The sequence below is a fragment of the Puma concolor genome, chromosome B3 (assembly GCF_028749965.1).
Source record: "Puma concolor isolate L17-30 chromosome B3, mPumCon1.1.hap2, whole genome shotgun sequence".
NCBI lineage: Eukaryota > Metazoa > Chordata > Mammalia > Carnivora > Felidae > Puma > Puma concolor.
Genome location: NC_141672.1, coordinates 11,481,817 through 11,509,155, shown reverse-complemented (window position 1 = coordinate 11,509,155; position 27,339 = coordinate 11,481,817). Strand labels below are relative to the sequence as shown.

The window sequence follows — 27,339 nt, the reverse complement described above, 5'->3', positions numbered from 1 at the left end:
ATCTTCCTTAGAATAAAGCCTTATAAATGTTGGTGGTTTTTATTAGCTTAAACTTCCTGATAGAGACGGAGGGGATGGGGGGTGGCTGGAAACAGTGGTTCTTAACTGAGGACAATTTCCTCCCAGGGGACGTTTGACAATTCCTGGAGACATTTTTGGTGGCCACCACTGAAGGGGAGTTGCTACTGGCATCTAGCGGGTAGAGGGCAGGGATGCTTCTAAACATCCTACAAAGCACAGAACAGCCTCCCCAGTATGGAATTCACCGTCCAAATGGCCACAGTGCTGTGGTGGAGAAAAGCCTGGCTTGCCGTGGGAAAAAGGCCAGTGTGAATAGAATGAGGTCTGCACTGAGTGGATGAGGGGAAGGAGCAAGGGTCTCTCCTTTGCTCCTTGGGGGGCAGCTTTGGATTTCAGGAATAGCTGCCATCAGGAGGGCCGGGTGTTTGGATTTCAAACGCCCTTGACTATTATAGGCATGGCTCATTGAATGTGCTCATAAACCAGCCCTGAAGGTCACTGCAGAGGGAAACGCCGTCAGGTTCGAGCAGGGAAAAAAGAACGGCCTTGGTGATCATTATGCAGTTTGGGGTTTCTCCATTTAGCAGGAAAGGGGGGACCCTAGGTGGGTCGCAGCCCTGCCGCGGCCGGGCTCCTACCGGCGGCTGGTGCATGTGGACACGTGCACACAAGCACACTATGCACACGGAGCTCACACTCTTCAAGTGAAGACAAGAGGTGCATTTGATCCACAAGCTGGCACGACAGTTGGCGAATGGGCTAGTCTTATAAAAATATTAAATCAGTGTTGAAGTCTCTTGTTTTCTAAAAATACGGCTCTCCATGTCTTTCTCGGTGCGTGTGTGCGTGCACAGGTGGGGTGAAAGGCGGCTGACACATTGACAAGAGCTCGGACCTAGCCACCAGGGTGCTGGGTCTCGGCCCCTCTGGAAAGTTCTATGTGACTCTAGACAAATCGTTCCCCTCTCTGGGGCCCTAAATGGAGAAAGGGCACTGTTCGGAATACAGGGCCCTCCGAACTCTGAGTGTGAAACCAGAAAGGGCAGTTATAAGTCAGTGCGTTCGTGTGTCTTTGTTCTCTGAGATCAAGAATTCTACGCATAAATCAGTAGAACTGGAATTCAAATCAAGCCTACCTACGTATTTTCAAAACAGAAATTAAAAAATGGGATACAGATGATTTTGGAAGAGTCTGTGAATCGTGGGATTGGGCCCCTCATCACACGTAATTTCAAAAATAATGGCTGCTGGCCAGAACTCAGTTAATGTGCACAAGACACTCTCTCTCACATGTGCACACCCACGGTCTTGTAAATGCCCCACGGGGGCTGGCCCCCCGGAAGCCCCCGGGGACCCCTGGCACGAGCCTGACACGGGGAAGAAGGGCGTGTGATGTCTCACACCGTCCTGGGGGAAAGATGTGACCGTCTCCTTTTCACAGCTGAGGAAGTAGATCAGAGACTTTGAGATTCATGTCCAAGTTCAGTTAGTACAGGGTTCGGATTTTTAAGATTCCTTTCTCTTTCTCTGTTCTTCCTCTTTCTCCCTTACTTCCCAGTTTTCCGGGGGCCACAGCCGACAGCCAGCAGCGGCTGTAAACTGCACTGTCATAGCTCCTGGCCTGGTCCCCGAGGAGCATGTGACCCGGGCACGCACCCACGCCTGCCACAGCCAGAGTTCTGCTCAGGGGGTGGATGCCGGGCCCGCTGCAAGGTCCTGCCAGCCTCCGGGCTCCTGGGATGGGAGCCGACTTTTCTGTTGCCTCAGGGCCTGTTTTGTAGCCCCTTCTGGCCGGCCAGCTGGTCCCTCAGTCCTTGCCCTCCCCTCAGGGGCCCCGGGCCTATGTTAAACAGCAGCGCCTGGCCGACAGGATCAGGTGTCTGTTGTGCTACACGTCCCGGGAGAGAGAGGCTTGGGGCCTAAAGATCATCTGTGGGCTACAGTGCCCAGCAGCCTTTCTGACCCCGGGCAGTCGGTGCCTGTCTGGCTGAGGGCTGCTGCCTCCCCCGGGGCGGGGGGTAAACGGGGGAAAGGCAGATCCTGGGAGAATGTAAAGAGGCCGTGTGGCCCGGTGGTCTTGATGGGGCCTCTGAGGCCTCTGAGACCAGCCCCGCACACCTTCCTCGCCCCCCTTCTCCCTCGGTGCCCCCACCCTCGCTCCACCTGTCCGCACAGGCGTGCCCTTGGACCCTCTCGCACTTGGAATGCCCATTCCCTCCTGCCGTCAGGCGGGTTCCGCGGAGCAGTGGTGTGGGGCTGAGTGGCTGGATCTCCGGTGGCCCGCTGAGTGCCCCCTCTCTGCGCAGGTCCTTGTCACCTGTCGGTCAGGAGTCATAACTGGCACCTTCCTCGTGGGGCGGCTTGGGGTGACCCGAGTAACATGCCAAGACAGTCTGAGTCAGTGCTGCCTGAGACAAGTGTTCGATAAATGTAACTATTACTATTTCTATCCTCAAGACGCAAATTAAATGCCAGGAGCCCTACTAAGAGCCAGAAGCACTGTCAGCTGCTGAGATATACCAGAGCTACCTGTCAGGAGGCACAGCCTCAAAGAGAAGGAGGGAGATGGGGGGGGGGGGGGGCAGGGAAGGGGGAAGGGTGGGGACAAGGAGGAGGAGCAGGAGAAGGGCTGGAGCAGAGAGGGGAGGAGGAAGGAGGGGTGGATTCAGGGAGGAGGGGTGGGGCAGAGAGGGGGATAGAAGGAGGGTTGGGTGCAGGAGGAGGGGTGGAAGAAGGGATGGGGTTAGGAAGGAGGGGTGGGTTCAGGGAGGAGGAGTGAGAGGAGGGGTGGGACGGTGGGGGGGGAAGGAGGGGTGGGGCATGAGGGGGTAGAAAGAGGGGTGGGTACAGGGAGGAGGGATAAGAGGAGGGTCTGGGCAGGGAGGAGGGGTGGAGCAGAGGGAGGGTGGAAAGAGGGGGGGCAGAGAGGGGTAGAAAGGGAGGAGGGGTGGGTCAGGGAGGAGGAGTGGGGGCAAGGAGAAGGGCAGGGAGGAGCGGGTAGGGGAGGCCTTCCAACGAGGGAGATGCCTGCCACCCTGAGTCTTGGCAGACGAAGCTTGTCTGGTGCACAGGTGGGTGCAGGGCACCCCAGGCGGAGGGTAGGGCACGAGCCAAAGTTTGCGGCTCGGAGGGCTGTGGCCAGCTTGGCAAGGCCAGGAGATGGGCGTGGTCAGAGTAGGCTGTGGGGAGGGGCAAATGTGCAGGGCTGGATCTGGAGAGCTTTGTAAGGCCTGCTAAGGGCTTAGACTGTATGGGGGGGTGAGACGGGGGGGGGGGAGTGGTGGTTTGTGGGGGGCTGGCCTACAAAGAACAGCCTTTAGGTGCCAGTCCATATATCAGGCCGAGACCAACTTTCCAGGTTGTAGCCTTGCTTTTCAGTCAGTGCCCCCCGTGTTGCTTAAAGCCTGCGGCCGTTGCACCTTGTGTTTGTTGCCACGGGCTCCAGAGTTCTGGAGGCCAGGAAGACCGAGATCAAAGTGTCGGCTGAACCGGTGTCTGCGAGGGGCCCCCACCCCTGCCTTGTAGATGGCTGGCTTTGAGTTTTATCCTCCAGGGGCAAGAGCAGCGTAGAGAGGTTTTTAAGCAGTTCAGAAATCCTATCTTTTCTTTCATTTCTACAGCCTAGTGCAAGACACAGGGGATCAGGATGGAAGGGGCGGGGGTGGGGGGGGTGACGAGGAAGGAGAGAGGGGGAGGGAGACAGAGAGAAAGAGAGCTGGGGGTGGGGGAGGGGGAGACAGCTGTCTTTGTTGGGAAATACTTGGATGAAAGTGTGGGGTGGACTTGACTCCCACCTCCTCAGGGCGACAGGGTGATGAATTTGGGCCAGGGAGGAGGGCAGAGGGAGCAGGGGGTGTGGAGGACAGGCCGGGCTCCTGGATGGTGGCTGCTATAGGCCCCAAGTCTGCCGGGGGAGGGGCAGGTCTGGGTGGAGACAGCAGGGGGCTCATGGGCCCCAGGAATCGGTAGAAATCTTAGGGGAGGGTTTGGATGCAAGAGTCCAGAGAACCTGATGAGCTTGGAGTCAGTCACAGCCATGCCGTGAGGATGAGAGGCACCCCCACCCCCGTGGACATCTGGCCACCTGTGCGTGACCTCCACTCTGAGCCTCTTGCTGGGCTCTTAACAGAGCTTCCTAAAGGAGGATTGGGGGCCCGGGTGTGGTATCTGTGACTGTCCCTGTCCGTCTTGGCAAGGAGTGTCCTCTTTTAAGTACCACCAAGGGGACAGAGCCCAAGGGAGATTAAGAAACCCTAGTTTCCTTTTCTGGACAGAGCTGGCTTCCTCATTTGCTGTCAGGTCCCCGCTCTGTCCTTCTGTGCCCAGCTCTGTGCCCAGCAGGCTGACGGAGCATTGTCCAAGCGTCCTTGCCTTGTGGCTTTTGACTGGGTCCACCAATGGGAGGTCAGGTGGGCAGGACAAGAGGAAAGGGAGGCTATTTATTTCTCCAGCTTCTCCTCTGCTTTCCACCAGGGCTCTGACAGGGTTCCATCCTCCAAGGCTGCAGCGCCTGTTGACAGGCTAGACTCCGGATGCCTCCCTCTGTCTTGGTGCCCTTGACCCTGCCCACACCTCTACCAATTCATTACTTCTCTTTATTTACTTTACGCGTGTGCCTGCTGCTGGGTTTTGCAGTTGGGGTCGTCAGATAAAACAGAGGGGGCCCAGTTCCATCTGAATTTCAGATAAGCAACGATACTCATAGTGTAAGTATGTCCTAAATATTGCATGGGACATACTTACCCTAAACAATTCCTTGCTTGTTTATCTGAAATTCATATTGAACTATATATACATTCTTTTTCTTTCCGAATCTGACAATTGTACTTGTAGGGTCCCTGACTAATACACTAACATGTCCCTAACGGGTCATGGGGCATTTCATGCCACGTAGAGACGGGACTAAGGGCTGCTTCCTTCTCAAGTTGGGACAGTGGGAGGCTGCCCTGGGGACCAGAATGGAGCCTAAAGATGAGACTGGCCCAGACATCACCCCACTTGCTGGCAGCGGCCCCTAAAATGCCCCCCGGGACAATGGACAGAGGCATTCCGGCCCCTTTCTCCCATGAGCAGGTCCTGGCCATCAGCAGTGACGTGGCCAAATTCTCAGCAACTTTGAGGTCACAGAGCCTTGAGGGTGTTGGCAACCAGGACAAGGACATTTGGAGAGAGAGGGCATTAGAAAGATCTGGAGTCCTTCTGTGAGCTATAAACCGGATTTGGGGTCAGATTGAATGCCCTTTCTATCACGACCCAACCCTGTGATTCTGGGCCTCAGTTTCCTCATCCATAGCATGGGACAGTGATTCCTATAGGACAGGCTGCAGGGAGATTAAGGACTGCTCAGGGCACTCAGACAGGAAGCAATCAGCACTCATTTGAGGCCTGCCCACCTCCTGAGGCCCAGCCTCTTGTCCTCTGAATTAGTAAATATTTGCTGCCTTAACAAATCCCAAAACATACAATGGCTCAAACACAATAGTGTATTCCTCGCTCTTGAAAATCCACACACAGCTGTCATTCTTCCTGGGCAAATGGCTCTCCGCCCAGAGGTGATTCGGGGGCCCAGGCTGCATCTGTGGGTGGCTCCGCCATCGCCATCGGGGCCACCGGCGTCATGTGCGCTGAGGTGCAAGCAGAAAGACCATGAAAGATGACACATGGAACATTCTACCAGTCGGGCCTGCCAGTGGTAGACGCTCCTCACGTTATATTGGCCAGCGCTTGGTCCCCTGGCCACTTGTCCCTTCACACAGGCTGGGAAATGTTTTCTGGCCCCGTTCCCAGGAAGAAGGGGAAACGGGTCCTGTGGCAGCCAGCAGCCCCGGCCACACTTCCTTGCCCCCGGAAATGACTTGAGTGACAACACCCGGGAGGGCTTGCGAGGAGGCCCCAGGAGAAGGTAGCTCCAAAGAAATGAGGCTGTGAGTCTTGGTGTGGGTTCCCCCGGGGAACAGGCAAGAATTTGAGTTTACGCGGTGAATGCAGGAAGGGATCCCACAAAACGTGGCGGGGGCGGGTAGGGAAGTGAAACAGAAGAGGGAAGTCAGCTAAGAGAGGGCGCGCTCTCGGGCCAGTGAGCCCTGTGGGCAGCCGAAGCTCAAAGCCGGCTGGGGACTGGAACGCCAGTGTGGGACGAGCCTCGGAGTCGTCCTGTTACAGGAGGGGGACATCAGTCAGTGGTTGAGGGCTGCTCCTGGGAGGCTGATGATTCCCTGGCACTTATGTGGCCTCTAATGTGGCAAAGGATGCTTGAGTGAGATATGCAGGTGCTACTAGGTGGAAGCCTGAAGGCGTGGACCAGGTGGTCCGGGCGGGGGGTCCTGGGCGGGGCATCCACGGTGTCTGCTACACGCAGCAAGTTTGCAAGGGACACTCGATTTCCTATCAAATGGCCCCTTGAAGCGACAGGGCAGGGGTCAGCTCCCAACCTGCAGTCAATGTCCATCACCTGCGCCCTGGTCCGATGGCTCCCAGAAGCGGGGTCAGAGAGCCTGGAGGCAGCTGTGTGGCCAAGGGGTGAGCACTTGACTCGGAGTCCACTGACCCAGTTTGGAGCCCAGGTCTGTCGCTTCCTGGCTCAAGACTTTGGGCAAGTATGTCATCTCTTCTAAGCCCGGTCCATTCTCTGTTCACTTAACGACACTCACTGGGTGCCCACTGAACATGTGGCCATGACCGTCCTGGGCCCTGAGGATACAGCCAAGAACACGGGCAGCCCAGCCCTCCGGGACTCACAGGCGCTTGCAGCGCTGTGCCGTGGCCGTCCTCCAGGAAAACAGGCGGGGTGAGGGTCTGAAAAGCAGAGTACTCGCAATCCATTCTTGGAGGGCAAGTTCTGTTCTTTTGCAGCAGTATTTACGAAGCGTCTCCCCAGACCCTGTGCCTGCTCCTGGAAGGTGTTCATTCCAGCCAGGTCCCTCTGCTGGAGGCGCCCACAGGGTCCACCTGTAAAATGGGTGTGCTCACTGCCCCTCTGCTGACATTCTGGAGAGGGGAGATAGCAGAATGTGTGTGCATATTGCAGGGTCTGGTGCAAAATGAAAATGCAACGCCCTTGTTCAGAGATCGTCAAGAGTCTCAAGGCAGCAATGGCAGAGCATGAAACTAAGTATTTCTCAGTCTGGGACCCCATGTGCCTGCACCTCCGTGAAATCTTGCTGCAAACAAAAGATTTTCTAAAATGTGAAGCCCGTAGGAGAGGTGGTGATTAACTGAGGACAGCAGGAGTCTGAATGATCACACGGGGAAAAGGCACCCACTCTGAGTCCAAGCCCCATCCTCTGGCCAGAGACACTGAGTCAGAGCATCCGTCCTCACAAAGGGCCAGCTGGTCCTCTGACCTTGGCCAAGGCCCAGCCACCCTGTTCCCAGGTCAGAGGGGTTGGCAGCCTCAGGACGCAGGACTGGAGGCACAGACTGTCCAAGAATTGCAGGCTGCGTTTGGTGATACACAAGGACACCCGGGACTGGGGAAGCCTGTCTGGGCCTAGGTACCAGCTGCCCGGCTCCACACAGCCCCTGCTCAGGGAAAATGCTGCTCGGAGTGTGGCACTCCTGTGCATCCAGAAGCTATTGGTGCCCCCAGCGTGCTCAGCGGGGTTCACGGATGGCCCTCCTAGAAAGCCCTCATGATTTCACCTGGAAACACTCTCCTGGCTTTGGGATACTTAGAATGGCAAGGTCAAATGATGGCATTGAAACACACATTGACCTTGCTCCTCATCCCTGGGAGGTCCTTAAGACCCCCACAGTCTAGCCCCAGATTCTTAGCCTGTCTCTTAAGGTGTTTCCTGTTCCAGTCTAGACGCTCCGTAGTTCAGAAGTCTGGGTTCTCTGAGTCTCCGAAGGCTGAAATCAAGGCCCGGGATCTTCTCTGGAGCCTCTGAGGAAGAATCTGTTTTCAGACTTGTTCACGTTGCTGGTGGAGTCAGTTCCTTGCAGCCGCAGGACTGAGGTCCTCACTTTCTCGTTGCCTGTTGGCCGGGGGCCCTTCTGGGCTCCCAGGTCTTTGCTCCATGATCCCTGCATCTCAGCCACTTTGAATCTCTCTCCCACGCCAAATCTCTCCGGACCGGGATGCACCTGCTGGACCGGCCAGAGTTGTTTTCCAGGGCTCCTGTGATTAGACCAGACCCTCCAGGGGTCTCAGGGCCACTGATCAGAGCCTTAGTTACATTTGCAAATTCTCAGGAGGGCCTGCCCATCCTAGTCACAGTCTCAGGCAGTGGGCTGTGGGGCCAGGGCAGATCTGGTTTCCCCTCCAGCCCTGCCCCCTCTCCCCCTGGCTTTCAGGACACTGCACTGTTCTGGTCCTCCTCCTCCTCCCTTGCTGCTACTCCCCTGTTAGGGCCCCACTGTCACCACTTTTATGACCATCAAGACTCTCTTTAAAAAACAATACTAAAAGGAGGGCTGGGTCCAGGCCACCCAGGGAGCTGGCAGAAGCCACCCCAGCTGGGGACACTCAGTCCCTCCCCGCCCCCCCCCAGTACAAGGCAGTTTGTGTCCCAGAGGCTTAGGGCCTCGACCTCCAAGCTCAGCAAACGGAGTGACTGCCCAGGGTCAGGTAGTCCCCTGGGGGGGGACGGGGGGCGGGGAGAGAGGTGCTTGGGAAAGTGCTGAGTCCACGGGGAGAGTCCACTCTGACGGCTGCGTGTAAAGATGGGGTGGATGACCCAAACAGACTGGCCCTTTTTCCAGCTCGGCTGGAGAGCGTTCAGGAGAGGGGCCTGGGCTTCACTAGAAATGGCTGTGGACCCGAAAGTTGCAGACGCTGGATCTGGGAGTGGCCAGGCACCAGGCAGGGTAATAGTAATCATAGTGGCTGGTTCAGGAGCACTTTTCTCTGTGCCAGGTGCTAAGTCTATGTGAGCCCATGAGTACTTAATGAGGTAAGTACTATTGCTGGCCCCATTTTACAGAGGAAGAAACTGAGGCTCAGTGAAGTTAAGGGACTCATTCGAGGCCAGACATCACATCCGCCTTTAGTGTTCCTGCTGTGCCGAAATAGGCTCAATCAATCAACGTGGTGGAATAGCAAGAGACTCCGGGGGCGGGGGGGGGGGGGGGGGGGACGTGGTTGAGCCAGGACCAAAGGAAGGACACCATGGGAGACATATTTGGGCAGATGTCAGCCGTGGTTCAGAGGTGGACAAGCCCACCTTGGGAGGGAATGAGCTGCCTGTCGTTGAATACATGCAAGCGAAGAGGCCATTCTCATTCTCTGAGGCTCTGCTAATAACAGACACTGTACTGAGTGCTTTATACTTACTTAGTCATCTTTAGACCCTAATAGCTGCATCGCATAGGTACTGCTGTCCCCATTTGCAGATGAGGAAACTGAGGGTCAAAGACACTAAGAGACTCCTTGACGGTTCTGTAGATGGTTAGTGGGGAGGTGTAACTCAGACCCAAAGTTGTGTATCTCCAAAGCTCTGCTTGTACCCACACATCTCCTGAGCACCTGCTGCTCTATTCTTCTGGACACTGAGACTCTAGCAGGGACAATTTCATACCAGTCCTGGCCTTCCTGGAGATCACACTCCAGGGAGATAGTCCAGAGTAATGAGAGCAGTAAAATAGAGCTCAACAGTGAGGTGAGACCAAAGGTAAGCGGGGTCTGGGCTGCTCGACATGGTCAGGGAAGGTCACTCTGAGATGGTGGCATCTGAGCTGGACCTGAAAGGCAAAAAGGAGAAAGCATTAGGAAGAGCTAGGAGAACAAGGCTCTGAGCAGAGGGAACTATAGGTGCAAAGGCCCTGGGGTAGGTCAGGGGGGAGAATAAGACCAATGTGGAAGGAATGGCCTGATTCCTGAAGGGATCTTCAGGACTTTTGCAAGCAGGACAGTAAACCATTGGTAGCTGGAAATCAGCCACGGTGAGAATATACGCACGCACCATGGAAATTGGCAAAGGCCACAAACCCTGGCTTTGCCTCCTGGGTGATGGGCCGTCAAACATTTACCTGCCTAAGCACCAGTTTTAGGCAGAGAGATGAGAGGTTAGGTTTGCTTTTGAAGGAGAGCCCTCTGCTGGGTGGAGATGGCCAGTGGGGAAGGCCGTTGTGTTGGGTTTGGACCAGGGTGGCCCCGTGGATGGAATCGGGCGATTTTGGGAGGCGGGACCAAGAAGCCTTGCTGACGGGACCATCATTACTGAAGCTCAGAGCAAGGGAGATGACGTGGCCAATGTCACACCCACCAGGGACATGGAGGAGGTGTGATCTGAGCCCAAGTCTGTGGGCCCCTACACCCATTCTGTCCCCTACCCTTCAGTGTTTTCCACTGAGTTGCCATGAAGTCTTGCTGGGGACCGAGAAGAACTAGTTAATGACGTCCCTAGCTGCCATGCTTGCCTTACTTGCACCCGCCCACCCCCTACACCCACACCCAGGCCTCAGCACACTCCACCCCTTCCCCGAAGCCACCTTTGGCAGTCAGCCCCAGCAACGAGGCTGTTAGCTGTTAGGAAAGGGTCCTGTGCCAGGGATCATGACCATTGTCACCTGGAGGGAGTGGAAAGGGAGCGACAGGAATCAAAACTAAGGCTGACTGGGGCGCCTGGGTGGCTCAGTCACTTAAGCGTCCGACTTTGGCTCAGGTCATGATCTCACGGTTCGTGGGTTCGAGCCCCATATCGGGCTCTGCGCTGACGGTGCGGAGCCTGCTTGGAATTCTCTCTCTCTTCCTTTCTCTCTGCCCCTCCCCGAATCACACACACACACACTCTCTCTCTCTCTCTCTCTCTCTCTCTCTCTCAAAATAAATAGATAACTTTCAAGAGAAAAACTAAGTCTGATTGAACACCTACTATGTGCCAAGCACAGCGTTGCGTGCTGCTCTCAGAGTTATGATTGTAGAAGTTTCTCCGCATCTCTGCCCCTAAAGTAAGGCCTAAAAATATCATTCGTATCCTCCTAGACTCTCTCCTATGCGCACACACACAAACACATACACGCACACAGATTTTTTTTGACAAACATGAGATGATGCTCGGTGTGGATTATGGCATCTAGTTCTAGGTTTTCGGGTGATGGCGGGGGGTCCGGAGCCGACGACCAAGAAGGAATCCTTGAAGATGTCTTTGGTGCAAAAAGGTGATTTTATTAAAGCACGGGGACAGGACCCCGTGGGCAGGAAGAGCTGCACTGGGGTTGAAAGAGTGGCTCCTTATATTCTGTGGAGTTGGGGAGGCAAAGTCAAATGCGAGGCCCCTGGAGGGACTTTGATGTGCTAAAGAGGACTCCAAAAATACTCAAGATACTCGACCGAGGATCTGCTATTGTTAAGCTAAGGGAGTTTTCCCTCTCGTAAGGCATTCACATTAGGAGGGTAGAGGGTTCCTGGAGAATGTTACACTCTGGATTCGCCCCAAGTATCTGTCAATGGGCTGCAGGTCAGGAGGAAATTTAATTTTACCGGCCATTTCCTTCTGCCTTCGTTCCCCACATCACTATGGAGGGGTGATGCTGCGAGTCTCTAGGTTTCTGGGGATTCGGCGATGGGTAACACTGCCCTTTTCTTGTCATTCACTAAGATATTTGCAAACTGAGGGGGACCCATGTCCTGTAGGACTGTGATCTCTATCCGCTGGCCATTTGTTTCCTTTCCTTTCCTTTGTCCTTGAGGAGCCAGAAGTGCCTGAGGAATGTCACAGGCATCCCGCCTGGGGGGGGGGTGGGGGTGGGGCCGCTTGCTTGCACTTTGTCCCCAGCTCGCCCCAAGCTCCCTCATCACAGTTATCACCTCCACTTTACATTTCAAACCTGAGGCTCAGAGAGGTTATGTACTTTCCCTGAGGTCACACAGGTGGTAGCCCTCCTGAACACCGCCCCGCCCCGTGGCTGGTGGCTGGGGAAGGGCTGGCCGTGGGGCTTGGGGACATTTGGGGCTACAGGGCAGGCAGGGCTGGAAATCTGGGCAGGAGGCCTAATCTGACCGTCCCTTTTGCTGTTTTGCTGTCCCTGCCTGCGGCCATCCTGGGTCAAGTGGTTCAGGGCCCCAAATGACCAGGAGAGGGGATCCTAGGGTTTGGGAGCCTGGAGAACGATGAGGTCTAGGGAGGCCTTCTCCCGGATCTGCTGAAGCCCAGGAGAGGGGCAGTCGTCTGCCCTGCACGTGTGAAGGCCCCACGCCCACAGGCGCTAACAGGGTCTCCCCCGGGAGCAGCCCTCCCTCACCCTATGACCCAGCTTGTGGCGTCCCCACTGGATCGGTTCCCAAGTCCCAGCAACTCAACCTCCGAGACTTTCTGAAGTCCCAGCTTCCTAGATTAACAGCTCAGCTCCTCGATTTCCCAACAGTGAGGTCTTGGGCGTGTGTCTCTCTGTGCCTCAGTTTCCCCCCAGCGAAAGGACAGCTCTGACCTCGTGGCGCGCCACGCGATGTTACGCCCTGCTTGGAAAGCGCTTAGAAGTGTCCTGACAAATGTTAGACGCTAGAACTGCCCGCCTCCCTGCCTCACCTCCACTCTGAGCCCGAGAGCATGCTCCAAAATGCCAGTCTGACCATGGCACTCCTTCCGCTGGGTCCCTCCAGCTGCCTGTTGTCTTCGGGATAAAGCCCAGACTCGCCGGACTCCCCTGAGCCTCCGTGTGGTGAGCACCTGCTAAGCATCCATTTCCGGGTCTCCCGCCAAAGGCCTGGGATTTGCTCTGGGAAACTTCCAGCCCCCAGTGCAGTTCCTACGATGTGACTGTCAGTCAAGCCAAGGGGCGGGCACATGACCAGGCTTGGCCCTCTCTAAGGACCTTGATTCTTGGGGATCTTGGGGATCGAGGGGTAGGGGAGGGTCCATTTGGGAGGATGTCCCCCCTGAGCTCCTGCTGCCTGGATCTCCAGGGTTGCCGTGGGCCCCCACACTCTCCGAGCCTGGGTTTTAGCTCTTCTGCTGATGTTGCGGCCTCCCTCGCACCTTCCACTGATGCCCCCTTTGCCCGAGCAGACTACTGGTTTATGTCGCAGGCAACAGAGAGCCTGGCACGGACACTCTGGCTCCTGCTGACGGCTCCTCCGGCCACAGCCACACCGCTCCCACTCTGACCTTCGCCTTCTGCTTTTAAGGATCTGCCTCTAGTTCTCACAGACCTGGACGCTATTTCCTGCCTCTGAACCTTCGTCCCGGCTGTTCCTTCTGCCAGGAATATGTTCCCACCTTACTTTCCCTGGCTCGTCCTTATCCTCAAGAACCACCTCAGACATTGTCGACTCCGGGAGGCTCCTCCAGCCCTGCTCCCCACCTCCACCCTCAGGCCGGCTCTGACTCTCTGGGCAACCTCAGACCCCAGACCCCAGACCTCTGACCATCTGCACCACATGAACCCAAGGCCAGCGCCAGGCCCTGCTCTCCGTCCTTCCTCAGTCTGTGCTCCTCAGGGGTTTGAGGGCCTCTAGAACCATGGAGGTCAGACAGAGACAGCTCTCTTGAGTCCTGCTCAGGGACTCCTGGGCCGGCAGGGACTCAATCCACTGCCCTCTGAGTGCGGGCCCTTGCGTAGGCCCCACTTCCTGCCCCTGCCCTCTCACCAGAGGCCCTGGCCCCTGCCCCGGGCTCCCCCAGCCACCTTTCCCCTCACTGTGGTCCCTTCCTCCCCCCAGCATTCTCGCCAGGGCTCTCCAGGCTGCCCTCCGTGAGACCCTGGCTCTGAGCAAATGGGGCTTTGCTGGGGAGGCCTGGACAGTTAGTAGGGCACCAGGCCCGGCTCCCCCAAATGCCACAGGCCCAGCAGCTTCAACAGCAGGCAGCAGGGCCAAGCCATAAGGCAGGGGCTGGTCCCAGGTTGAGGACCTGAGGCCCCCTCCAGCATGCCCCTTCCCCTACCCTGGGCCGGGTGTGGTTCTGAGCCAGGGGCAGGGCTGAGTCGTTATGGGTTGCTCAGTGCCCCAGCTGGGGAACTGCACAGCCTGCAGCCATGCAAAGTCAGGTAGAAGGAGGTAACAGGGAGAGTCCTGGGGCACGCCAGTGGGATCTGGGGAGCCCGCGGAGTGGGAACATTAAAAATGACCTCTACCTTGCCTATATTCGACCAGCCTGAAAGGACAAAAACAGCCCAAGTCTCCCTGGGGTCACTGATGCCTCTTCCCCTTCTCCTTGGGACCTGAACCAGGGAGGCAGGGGTAAGGCCACGGAGAATGCAGCCCGCCACCCACGGGTGGATCCTGCAGGGGACATGTCATAAGGACAGAAGCCAACGTTATGATGTCACGGCCCCGCTGTGGCTCTGTGCCCTTGGAGCTGTGAGTGAGTCAAGAGGACCCCCTCCTCCTTCCCCAGGCTCACGTCTGATGCTCAGGGCTAGAAAGGCTGACCATGTAGCCCCTCACCTTCTCTCCCTGCTCCACGCACGTGCTGTGGCTGGTCCAGCAGATGGCCAATGAATGGCAGGCTTAGGGAGACTTCCTTCTCCTTTGGGTCATAACTGGGAACCGGGCTTAGGCAAATGGTCCGGGAGCTCTTTGCAAGGCTGTGTGGAAACTACCTGTTACCTAGGCCACCTCCGCAGCCTGACTACGGGCTCACTGATCTGTCCCAGCCCCCACTGTCCTTTGATAAGCTCCTATCCGCTCACAGTGATGTCACTGAATGCATAAAGGGGTGGAGGGTGGGTGGGCAGGGTAGGTGACAAAGGTGTCCCCTCCCCATGCGGGCTGCTTTCTGAACCAGTCCCCAGCCCTGACCCTGGGACTCTCTTGTTGGGAACCAGCACCTGTTGGAAGGCCCGGGTATCTTGGTGAATTTGGGACTTGACGATGATGGGACCGATCCCAGTTATGGGGTGGTAAGGCCAAAAATGCCACTATAGAAAGGCAAATCTGGCCCTTCCAGAGCTGGGGGTGCAGCTCAAAGACCCCAAACATTGGCTTTAATGAGCTCAAGTCCATATCCAGTCCTGCCGTGTGTTCCTGGGCAGGCCACAGGCCCCCTCGGAGCCTCTGTCTCCTTTTCTAGGAAGCGGGAATGTACCCTGGCTTTTGGGGACCGTCGAGAAGGTCGGAGAGAAAGCTGCTGTCCTCCTTGCTGCCATTGCTGTCCATCCTCTTCCCACCTGGCCCACGTGGCCCTCGTCCTCTAGCACAGCCGGGGCAGCGAGGGGCAATGCTGGTGGCCAGGGACACAGGCCAGTGTGACTGTCGACAAGGACAGGGCCCTGCAGGTGCTGTTACGGAACTCTGCCAGCCCCCGGCCAAGTACAAGTTGACCCAGGCCACGCTGGACCCCTGCCCCAGACCCAGCGCCACCCGTGGTGGGCTAAGTGGCCAGGACTGAGCGAACGTTGCAAGGGCCATCAGGGAAGGGACAAGGACACCTGGAAGAAAATGGGGAGGGGGGGCCCCGGTGGGGGCGGTGGGGGACCTTGGGCCATCCCACGCCCTCTGCAGGCTTCGTCTCCTGTCAGAGGCAGGGCTGTGGGTGGCCATCCCCTGCACCTATCAGCTCAACCCAAGTCAACTTGCAAGGCGACCCTGGGTCCTCTCCCCTCAGGCAGCCCTCCGGTTTCAGCTTGCCCTTAAAAGCCTGAATTAGATGCAAAAGCCTGTGTCCGTGAGCAATTTTATGGAGAAAAGGTCCAACCCTTCCATCAGATTCTAGAATGACTTCCCGACCCCACTATGGTTTAGCCCCATGATGCGCAGGGCCCACATACATGGTGTTTGTGGGGAAAGACAGTTTCCCTGCATTTTCCAGGACTGTATGGATGACAAGATGGGGCACGAGAGGCAGAGAGGCCTGCCTTGGGTCACTCAGCAATCACTCAGAGATCCTACCACAGCCCCTGGAGGCTCAGCCAGCTGACCGGAGTGGGGAGGGGGCCCGCTCTGCCTCTGCCCTTGACCCCTGACCTTGACGGGGCACAGAGCAGGAGCCCTACTGGAGACCTATCTTGCTCAGGGGCTCGCCTAAGAGACAAGCGTGGCTGGGCAGCAGTAAGCGGTCATCTCCCCTCTCGGGGTGCTGGGGCCCCCGACCTCGGACTAAGCGCTCACCATGTGCTGGGCACCCCATGCGTAATCCCAGGGAGGGGCTCTCACTACTGTCGTTATAGATGGGCTGTCCAAGCACAGAAGTGAAGCTCCTGGCCAGGTCACCAGCTGGTAGGGGGGGCTCAGGCTACCTCTAGGAGAGGCTCTGTAGACCCCCCACCCCCCACCAGACAGACTGGACTCCACTCTCCCCCGTGCCTGACCACGGCAGCTCTTTGAACCGTTGTGGCTCAGTTAGCTCATCAGGAAATGGGGTGGAGATGAGGGGTAGAGGGGGGGACTGGCCAGGGCAAGTCTGAGCAGGAGATCCAGGGAAAGCCTTGCAAGAGGTCATGACCTGGGAGCCTCCAAACAAGGCACTGGTGCCTGGCTCTTCCTGTCACTGAAATGTCCTCGCAGGCAGAGGAAGCTGAAGAGCGAGGTGGAGAAGCTCTTCTGAAGACACTCTGATTGAGGTCCTTGAGAAGATCCCCAAGGGTATGTATGGAGCTTCCCCTCCGACACCGCCTCCCAGCCTTGGGGCCAGGACACTGTGAGCCTTGAACTCCACCTGCAGCATGAAGACCCACAAAGGTCGAGGCCACAGGGGTTCAAAAGGGCACAGGTGCCCAGTGAGCCTGCCTGGTGAACCCTGGTGAGGCCACTGTGGCCTGTGGCAAGTTCTCGAGGTCCTGGTTTCTTTATCTGTACAAGGGGAGCCGCACCGGTCACTCAAATGGAGGAAGTCACCCTTCAGAAGCCCCGGCATTCAGCTGACACCTGGTAAATGTTAGCTATTATCGCTACTATTTCGTGGGTCTTTGGTTTTGTTTCATGTGTCGCTATGACCAACGACAATGACACAGACACCGGAAATGGGCTTTGCGTTTTGTTTTATCCTGATTCAACCCAGAGCCCACTGCCATCCGGGCCAGAAGCTTGTTAGGAAAGGGAAGGAGACACAAGCAGGTATTTTTCTCATCGTCATTATCTCAACATTACACCAATAAAAATAACTATTACCGTTTATTAACTACTTACTCTGTGCCAAGCCCTTTAGTGAATCTTTTTTTTACCCCTCTGCGTGAGCTTCTGTTACCCAGGCTCAGAGACATTAAGGAACTTGCCCCAAATGCCCAGCCAGGAAATACTGGGGCCGGGTCTCAGATTCTGGTCTGACTTCAGAGCCACTGCACTAAGCGCTGTGGAGCTGTGAGAGCCCCCCCCGCCCCCAAACTCTGCCCCGGAGGTCAGGGCAGGCTTCGCGGAGGAGGTGGCCTCTCATTGGGCTCAAATGAGCTCAGCGAGGGGGAAGAGCATGGCAGGCAGGGGGAACAGCCACAGCCCTGCATGACGGGTTTGTGGATGGTGAGTCCCAGTATGCTGGAGCACCAGGACCTGGTTCGGGGAGTTGCTGGGAGATGGCACCAGAAAGTTGAGCAGCACCAAAGAGCTTCGAGCACCAAGCCAAGGAGGGGTGAGAGCTCCAGGTCAGCATGGGGCTTGACCAGACCCAGCACCCAGAGCTGCTTCTAAAGCAGCCTCCTGGTTTGGAGTCTTCCTAACTCAGCAATTCAACCCTGCTCACCCCATCCGGGATGGGTTACCACCAAAGCCAGGGACCCTATCACTCAGGACAGCAACAATTCCTATCCCCTTCTTGTGGGCTCCCCCAGTCAGCACTTTTTCCTGGGGGACAGTCTCCTGTCTCACCGGGCAGTATGGATCCGGAATCCGGGTTCTTGGCCGCTAGGTGGTCCTTCTAATGTTGCCGCTTCTCTTGAAGGGGCAGGAGGCGGGCGATGAGGCCGGACAGTTGCTGGACCAGTCCTGCCATCTGGGAATAAGCCCTGCGTGGATTGTCTGGCACCTGTCAACTTTGGGACTCCAGCTGGGATTTCGGGACCTCGGCAGAAGTCCCATCTGCCTCATTAGCATCACCACTGCAGGGGGCAGGTGGGGGCTGGGCTCTCTGTGCCCACCCATCCCTCCTTGGCACTGTCTCCACAGGCCACAGTGAAGGGGAGGGGCCGGAGGAGGCCCTCGTGGAGACCGTGGTGGAGCACTATGGGAAGCTCTTCACCATCAACCAGGACATCCAGAAGCATCTGGAGGCCTTCTCCAAGAGGAACCAGGTCGTCCACCAGAGCCTGGGGTCTCTAGAGGAGAGTCATAGGGCTCTTACCCCGGTAACAGCTATCTGAAGCCTGGCCCTTTGCCTTTAGCCCATAAAACCGGGGTCTCCTCTGCACCTGCGAGGAAGTCTCGGAGCATTGGTGGGCTGCTGAGAGGGTCTGGGTGAGGCTGTCACTCCAGAGCCTTGTTCTGTCTCCCTTTCCGTCCCCTTTCTCCAGGCTGACCCCTGACAGTGCTTATGCTTAAACATGTTCTTGGGGGTAGAAAAGCCACGAATTCTAGATTCAAACAGACTGGGTGCGGATCCCAGTTCAGTCTCTGACTAGCTGCATGACCCTGAGCAAGTGTGTACCCTGTCTGAGCCTCAGTTTCTTTATCTGTCAGATGGCAATGCAAACTAGCTAGGAGGTTGTCCTGAGGCACGGGACACAGACGGTGCCCAAGTTCGTGCCCCAAGAAGTCACCTGTCTCTCCTTTCTGGTTCATCTTATAATAAATAGAACTTTTGCCAGGAGGGCCGGCCATTCCAGAAGAAACTGCGCCAGGCAAAGGCGTGGCATGATGAATTTGCATGCTGAAGCTGGGGCCTGGGGACTCGGAGGGGAAGGGGACTCGGAGAGGAGGGCTGAGGGTGGGTTGATTCTGGCACAGGACCGTTGTGCGCAGTTTGCAGCGAGCCTCTGCCCCCTAGTGGCAGCACTGAAAACCTACACCATTTGGCACCTTTTCGCCTCCGGAGAACCGGACCCTTTATGGGCAGCCTGGCAAGGTGAGGGCGCTTTACCTGCTGTATCTCATTTAAATCTCACCCCCGCACCTGGAGGTAAGTGCTTTCATTCCTAGCGCTGAGACAAGGGGAGGTGAGTAACCTTGAGCGTTCAAGTGCCGGGTTGGATCTCATCTTTCTTTAAAATGTTAATATTTTGTTCATCATGGATTAAAAACATGTTTTTTAATGTTTATTTATTGTTGGGGGGGAGGGGCAGAGAGAGAGGGAGACACAGAATCCGAAGCAGGCTCCAGGCTCCGAGCTGGCAGCGCAGAGCCCAATGCGGGGCTCGAACTGGCGGACTGTGAGGTCATGACCTGAGCCGAAGTCGGACGCTTAACCGACTGGGCCACCCGGGCGCCCCTTAATTTTGATTTTTAAACAACAAGTGAATTAAAATGTTCTTCACTGTAATTTATCTTAATTAATTAAGCATAAGCTGAGTTTTTCGATGCCACCTTGAATTTTGCAACTTAGACCGAGGTGGGCTTTTCTTCCCACTTTCCAGAGGAGGAAAGGAAGACTCAGAGAAGTGAGGACACCTGTGTAGGTCCAGGGCTGAGCCCGCATCCCATGGGGCCTTGCGGGGGGGTGTGGCCAGCACTACATCGACCAGAGCAGGCTGGGCTTCAGGAAGCTTTCGCCGGCCTTGCTCCACGGTGCCCTCCTAGCAGCTTCGGAGCCCAGAAGGGCACAGACTCTTGGGTCTGGTTATGGGAGGAAGCGAGCATTAAGCCCCGGTCAGCCTGGACATGCTCTTTTGGGCATTTCCTGATACCTTGAACAGCCAGACCACCCAGGACTTCCCCTTCCTCCCTCCCCCCATCAGGCTCAGATCTCCCTGGGCAGTGAGCTCCTCCAGACCAGGCCCAGGGCAGATGCCCCAGGAGGGTTTGCGGCACCCAGGTGACCCAGCCCCTCCCACCGCAGAGCCTCAAGATTCTGCTGTGTCAGCTGCAAAAGAGGTGTCGCCGCAAGCAGGAACAGTGGTGACAGTTGGAACACCATGTTGCCTACCAGAGAGACGTGGACAGCTGTGATGTGAGCCCACTCTGTGGGATGGGGTGGGGGCAGGGCTGGGGGCTGCTGTCTCCTCAATAAGCATCACCCCTCCCCAACACCCCTGCTTACCTCACCCTGGTGACTGTCAGCTTTCAAAGGGCTTCTCTAAGATGGGGCAGGGGTTACTTTACAGATGGGAAAACTGAGATCACAGATAGGTAAGGGCCAAGCTCTACCAAGAACCAGTACCCGGGCTTGGCATGGGCTGGGTGCTTACCCGGTCCTCCGATAATGCTTGTAGGTAATAACAGAACGATGGCTTTTAAGTGAGATCGTCAGTAATTCCTAGGACTGTCTGATGGTAGGCAGGTAGTACTTGGCACAAGGCCTTGCCCGGGACAGGCCCTCCTAAATGCTGCTTGGTTCTTACCTCTATCTGTTTCACAGATGAGAAGAGTGATTATTTGGAAAGAGTAAGCCACGCCCGAAATCCGTGACCAGAGGCCAGGATTTCTGGACTTAAGCTCTCGAGCTCCTGCTTACTGGCCTTTGGAATGGGGACTGGTTACCCTCCGGCCCCTGGGTCCTCACTAAAATCAGAGCCTGTACCCTTCCAGCCTCAGGGGCTGCTGGGAAGACACCAGGACCAAGGCCTGGGGCACACTGCACCTGGACTGAGTGTGGTCAGCGAATCCAGGGCCTTCTCAGGCCCCATGGGATCCCGGAAGACGCGATGGTTGGGATCTACAGGTGGCTGACCTCCAGCCAAGGGGCTTAGAGGGGGAGTGGACTGGCCACTGTTTACAGAGCCCCTTCTGGGTCTTTCTCTTCAAGGTGGGAAGCAAGGCTGTCACCGCTGACCACAGCCCCAGAGACCTGAAGCCCAGGACTCCGGGGCTGCCCAGAGTGAGGAGCTCTGGGTTCCTCCAGCCCCCTTCCCAGCCCCTGCTCCAGGTGTGGACCGTGGGGTCTCTGGCCAGGAGGACCCTCTGGGAAGTTAGTTCAATGTCTCTCATGGCAGGGGAGGACACTCAGGTCCTGCGGTGGGAGGGACTCATCCAAGGCCCTTTGGGAATGGAGCACAGACCAGGATGAGAAGGTGGCTTCTCTGGTCTGAGTGAGCTGGGGAGGGGGAATGGTGGGAGAGGATTGGGACCTCTTCCTTCTCCTCCCCCTCCTTCTCCTCCTCCCCCTCCTTCTCCTTCTGCAGGAAGAGCTGCTCAACTACATGCACGTGGCCATCAACAACATGGTCCAGCAGTGTTCGCCCTCCGCCCACAGCGTGCCCAAGAGCAGGGACCTCTTCTCCAAGCTCGACCTGATTCAGGTGAGGCCTCCCTGCCACCCCAGGCGGGCAATCTCAGCCTGTTCAGGGCCTCCGCTCATGGTGCATTCACGTTTAGCCCCCGTGAATCCCTCCCTCCATGGCTACACGCGCTCCTGGGGCAGTAGGTCCTGGTGTCTCTATTGTCACTCAAGAAACTTGTGATGAGGGGCGCCTGGGTGGCACAGTCGGTTAAGCGTCCGACTTCAGCCAGGTCACGATCTCGCGGTCCGTGAGTTCGAGCCCCGCATCAGGCTCTGGGCTGATGGCTCAGAGCCTGGAGCCTGTTTCCGATTCTGTGTCTCCCTCTCTCTCTGCCCCTCCCCCATTCATGCTCTGTCTCTCTCTGTCCCAAAAATAAATAAACGTTGAAAAAAAAAATTTAAAAAAAAAATTAAAAAAAAAAAAAGAAACTTGTGATGAGTTCCCATTAGGTATAGGATCAGAGACAGGTGCAAAGGAACTCCTGTCCTGCCCGGTCTTTCTCTGTGCATATCACACACACACACACACACACACACACACACACACACTGTACACACTCACACATTCACACGTGCTCTCTACACACCTAACAATACACGTGAAATATACACAGACACACCTGCAAACAGACACACCCAAGATGCACACAGGTGTGGCCACACATTTACACTCACGTGTACACTCTGGGAGGGCACATTTCAGTGACTGAGGGAGCCTCTGTGCAGGGTCTTCAGTTTCCACTTTGGACTCTTGGTCAAGTCCACTGAGCCTCCCCTTGTCACCGCCCCCCCAGGACCCCCCCCCACCACCTGTCATTCGCTGAAGTTGCAGTAGCCGGGAACATGTCAGACCGGCTTCTACTGACCACAGAGCGTGTCTTTTTCTTCTTTTTAATAATAGCTTCGTTGGGATATGATTCACATACCATAACATTTACCCTTTTAAAGCGCACCCTCCAGTGTTTCTAATTCAGCCAGAATTATGCAACCATCACTATTCTCCAGAACATTGCATCACCCCCACAAGATACATTTTGCATCTGGTTTCTCGCACTTAACGTTTTCAAGGTGGATCTACGTCATATAGTGTGAATCAAGACTTCGTTCCTTTTTAGGACTGGATAATATCCCATTGCGTGTGGACACACACACCACATTTTCTTTATCCATCAGTGATGGCCGTTTGGGTTGTTTCCGCTGTTTGGCCGTTGTGGCCAATGCCGCTGTGGGCATTCACGTACACGTGTTTGGGTGGACATACGTTTTCGGTTATCTTGGCGACATACCTAGGTTTGGAGTTGCTGAACCATATGGCAACTCTGTATTTAAATCTTGTGCAAATATTATCATCAGCTGCAAACTGTTTGCCCAAAGTGTCAGTGATTTTACAATCCTGTGACCGATGTGTGTGTGAGGGTCCGTTTTCTCCACATCCTGTCCACACCTGGAATTGTCTGTCTTTCGTAATGCAGCCATCCCAGTGGGTGTGAAGTCCTAGCTCATCGTGGTTTTGCTCTGCGTTTCCCTGGTGACAGTAGCATTGAGCGTCTCTTTGGTGCTCATTGCCTATTCGTATCTCTTCTTTGAAGAAATGTCTATTCAGGGGGCGCCTGGGTGGCGCAGTCGGTTAAGCGTCCGACTTCAACCAGGTCACGATCTCGCGGTCCGTGAGTTCGAGCCCCGCATCGGGCTCTGGGCTGATGGCTCAGAGCCTGGAGCCTGTTTCCGATTCTGTGTCTCCCTCTCTCTCTGCCCCTCCCCCGTTCATGCTCTGTCTCTCTCTGTCCCAAAAATAAATAAACTTTGAAAAAAATAAAAAAAATAAAAAAAAAAAGAAATGTCTATTCAGATCCTTGGCCGATTTTTAAATCAGATTATTTGGGTGTTGTTTTTTTTTTTTTTTTATTGCATTCTAAGATATATTCTAGATACAAGTCCCTTACCAAATATACAATTTTCAAATATTTCCTCTCATTCTATGGGTTGTGTTTTTCATTGGATGGTGTGCTGTGAAGCACAAAGGCTTTTAATTTTGATGAAATCCAAGTGAGCTACTTTTTCCCCCTTGGGTTACTTGCCTTTAGGCATCACATCTAAGAAACTATCACAAGGGGCGCCTGGGTGGCTCAGTCGGTTAAGCGTCCGACTTCAGCTCAGGTCGCGATCTCGTGGTCCGTGAGTTCGAGCCCCGCGTCGGGCTCTGGGTGGATGGCTCAGAGCCTGGAGCCTGCTTCCGATTCTGTGGCTCCCTCTCTCTCTGCTCCTCCCCTGTTCATGCTCTGTCTCTCTCTCTCTCTGTCTCAAAAATAAATAAACGTTAAAAAAAAATAAAAAAAAAAAACTATCACAAAAACTGTAATCCAAAGTCATGAAGATTTGTACCTAAATTTCCTTATAAGAAATTTATAGTTTTTGCTCTAATATGTAGGTTTATGATCCATTTTCAGTTAAAACGTTTGTATATGGTATGAGATAAGAGTCCGATTTCACTCTTTTGCATAAACATATTCAGTTGTCCTGATAACATTTGTTGACAAAAAAAAAAACAAAACTACCCTCCCCTGTTGCATTGGCCTCTCCTCTCTCTTGTCAAAACTCTACTGACCGTGAACGTGAAGGTTAATTTCTGGACTCTCAATTCTATTCCGTTGGTCTAGATGTCTACCCAATGCCAATACCACACTATCTTGATGACTATAGCTTTGTCATCAGTCTTGAAATCGGGAGCTCTGAGTCCTCCAACTTTGTCCTTTTCTGAGGTGGTTTAATTCTTCCAGCAGGGCATGGTGGCGTCATGAGTGGAAGCTCAGTGGCCGGGTGGGTTTCAGGAATGGTGTGATCCGAGGCTCCCTGGCTCATCAAAGATTCGTCCTTTCCACACACTGCTGGCTGTCCTCTTCAATACTGGCTTCATTCTAGGTCACAACTCGCTCTCCGTACTTGAGGCAGGCTCAGTGGAGACGTTCAAAACACAGGATGCTTGGTTCCTCTGGAACCCGGAACGCCCGCCCCGCCCCGCCCCGCCCCAGGGTTGCCATAGCAACAGCCAACAGTCAGCAAGCCTGCGCCTCCGTTGAGAAGGACTCCTCACAAGCACTTCACACGTATCAGGGCTGCTCAGCGGCCCAGCTCCAGGGACACCATTCACCACGTTGGCTTCCCCTGGGGCAAAACTCATGTTATTCATATTCACATTGTGATATGAGCGATGTCGTTTTCAATAAGGGCACGTTTGTCTACATACTCACAGTACATTAATTTCATCTTCTTCCGAAGCAAAAGGAAGAAATTACACGGTGATGTCAAGGGGTCCCGTGGGTCTCCTGCAACAATCACTCAACCGAGACGTATTGAGTCGCCCACATGTGCTCAGCGTTGTGCTAAGAGTTGGAGGTAGAAGGTCCTTCAGAAACTAATGCCTCTAAGAGAGGGAGGCTGGGGGCAGTCAGGGTAGGCTTCTTGGAGGAAGCGGTGAAAAGAGGCAAGCGGCCGCATCAGGAAGCCACACAAGTACTTGGACTCAGTCATCTAGCTTTGCTACCACTGGGCTGTGCAGCTTCAGGCAAGTCACTTAACCTCTCTGAGCCTCAGTTTGGTCATTTGCCAACCGTCACCTATAGCACATCCTTGGCAGGGCGCTTGTGAGAGTTAAAAGAAGTGTAGGTAACCTTTGATGGTGCTTTGGTCCCTGGGAAGTGGTGTCAAAGCACCTTCAGGCGACGGAGATTTCTTTTTCCTCCCAGGAATTTATGTTGGACAAAATGGAGACAGTGAGATTTATATCACTGCGCGTGGAACCCAGAGTGTGCTGGTCAGCGGACAGTGACAAGAGTGAGGGCCTCAGAAGATACCCCAGGTCCTTCAGGAAATGCCCAAGGGATCGAGATTCGATCCCCCAAACGCCCTTTCCCAGCACCCAGACTTCAGCACGCTCCAGCCCATATGGACCAGGCCGGCCACCAAGCCAGCCCTGCCAGCCTCAGGACCATCTCCTTAGCCCCTCGGCCTCCTTTTGTCACCACAGTGCCCCCAAGTGGGTGGGAGCCAGCCTGTTCCCCCGCACTGGGGGATTGGCAGGCAACAAGGCTGTGGACCGGGGAAGAGAGAGAGGGAGTTCGCCGGGTGGGAGGCAGCGGGAGGTCAGGGGGGGACCTGCCAGGCTGGACTTGCACCTGGGAGCCAGGGCCGCACTGTCAAGGTCGTCGGTGGGTTTGTCTAAGAAGAGCTCTGGATAGGTGGCTAGCTTTTAGGAATATGCGCGTCACAGAAACTCCCGCAAAGAGCCCCTCAGGGCCTGGGAGGCGTGAGAGCTCGCCTTGCCCACTGCAGACCGGGGAGCACGGCAGGCTGGGGGTCCTGAATTTGTTCATCGGGGGCGTCTCCTCAGAAGCAGAAGCAGGGTCAGTGCCCTCTGCGTTTCCCGAGGGTCCCAGAGCTGCCCGGAGTGGATGCTGCTCTCGGGGAGAGCTTGGCAAGGCAGAACCCCTCCCTCTCCAGCCTGCCTGGAAAGTTGGGTGAGAGGGCATCTAAGGGAGTCCCCCTCCCCCTCCCCAGCCGGATGTCCTTAGGCTGGGGGTGAAAGAGCTTGGTCTGGATGAAAGCACTGGCTTGACACCCTCCTGGTGACCGCCGCCTGGAAAGAATTCACGTCTGGAGGCCGGCCTGCCTCGGCTTTTTGGTGTGGATAAAAGTCGCACGTTAAGAGTAACTGACCAGCTGCGAACCAGCGAGTTAACTTTCAAAGAAGAGTTTCAGAAAAGATGCTGCTATTCGGTCCACAAACGCCAAGGGTCGTCATTTTCCAGGTGCTGTTGGGAGAGGGGACAGGCGGCTCAGAGGGAGGGACGGTAGGAGCCGGAGTAGGACTTAGCTGCGGAATTAGCGAGAGGAGCTACATACAGTGAGGCTGAGTGTGGTCTGGTCTTCTGAACGGCTTGAAGGGGAACCAAGGGGGGACCATTGTTTCAAGTTCTGGTCTCACAGGCCTTTGGAGCAAAGAGGACATCTCAGGTAGGCTGGAGTCAGATTCCAGAAGGCGGAGGTCATGGTGGGGGGCGGGGCTCAGAAAGTGAAGGGATCACGAGAGGAGGGGTTTCCAGTCTGGCTGGAGCCGGAAGAACCTGATGGGCGGTCTGAGAAGGTGGACTGCGGAACCATCGTGGGGTCCACAGGCCCAGCTACAAGGTTTGGACGTCGGTCCAGAGGCCACACATGGGGGTGGCTTGGTCTTGGGCTGCTACACCAGAAGACCACAGACTGGGGGCTTAAACAACGGACATTTATCTCTCGTACTTATGGAGACCGGAGGTCCCAGATCAAAGCACTGGTGGAATAGCAGTCAGGCAGGGGTCTGCGTCCTGCTTCATAGACGGCCGTCTTCTCGTTGTGTCCTCACAGGGTGAAAGGGGCAAAGCAGCTCTATGGGGGTCTCTCTCATAAGGGCACAAATCCCATTCCTGGGGGCGCCACCCTCATGATCTAACACCTCCTAACACACTGGAGACTGCAATGTGACCATGTGAATTTGGGGTGAGGGGACGCAAGCATTCAGTCCCTTGAAGGGAGCCTCCCACATTCCTGCCTTCCTCTGTTCTCCCTCTCCCCGCAACATCTGCTTTCCAAAGACACCTAGAGTATCCCGTCCATCTCCCTGTAACGTGGGCACATGCTGGGCCAACGATTCTTGGACTCGAACGTTTTGTCCGGAAGACATGTGACCACACAGAGTGTGTCCCCGCTCCCAGAGCTTCTGATTCAACAATCTGGGGTCTTAGAGGCCTTAGAATTTGCATTTTTTTTTTTACGTTTATTTATTTTGAGAGAGAGAGGGAGAGAGAGAATCCCAAGCAGTCTCTGCACTGTCAGTGCAGAGCCCGACGTGGGGCTTGAACCCACGACTGTGAGATCATGACCTGAGCTGAAATCAAGAGTCAGATGCTCAACCGACTGAGCCACCCAGGTGGCCCTAGAATTTGCAGTTCTAGCATGTTCTCACGAGGTGCTGATGCTGGAGGTCCCAGGACCACACCTTGAGAACCGCTGCTTTGGAATTACGGCAAATCCTAACTGCCTAAGCTGGTTCTGCTCCTCCTTGAGCACAACCACCACCACCCCCCCCCCCCGCCCCCATGCCTGGGTC

The 27,339-nt window shown here is 55.5% G+C and overlaps 1 protein-coding gene across 1 annotated transcript; it reads left to right on the top strand.

The window, feature by feature from the left end:
• Positions 1-14,463: 14,463 nt before the first annotated feature.
• CCDC197 (coiled-coil domain containing 197) lies at positions 14,464-26,682 on the top strand. The gene is given in 13 exon segments (XM_086708517.1): positions 14,464-14,625; positions 14,728-14,802; positions 15,097-15,184; positions 15,187-15,211; positions 16,406-16,442; positions 16,444-16,483; positions 17,996-18,174; positions 19,821-19,931; positions 20,727-20,798; positions 21,103-21,219; positions 24,944-25,237; positions 25,530-25,600; positions 26,598-26,682. Coding segments are annotated over 13 exon segments (1,356 nt in total).
• The last annotated feature ends 657 nt before the right edge of the window (positions 26,683-27,339 follow it).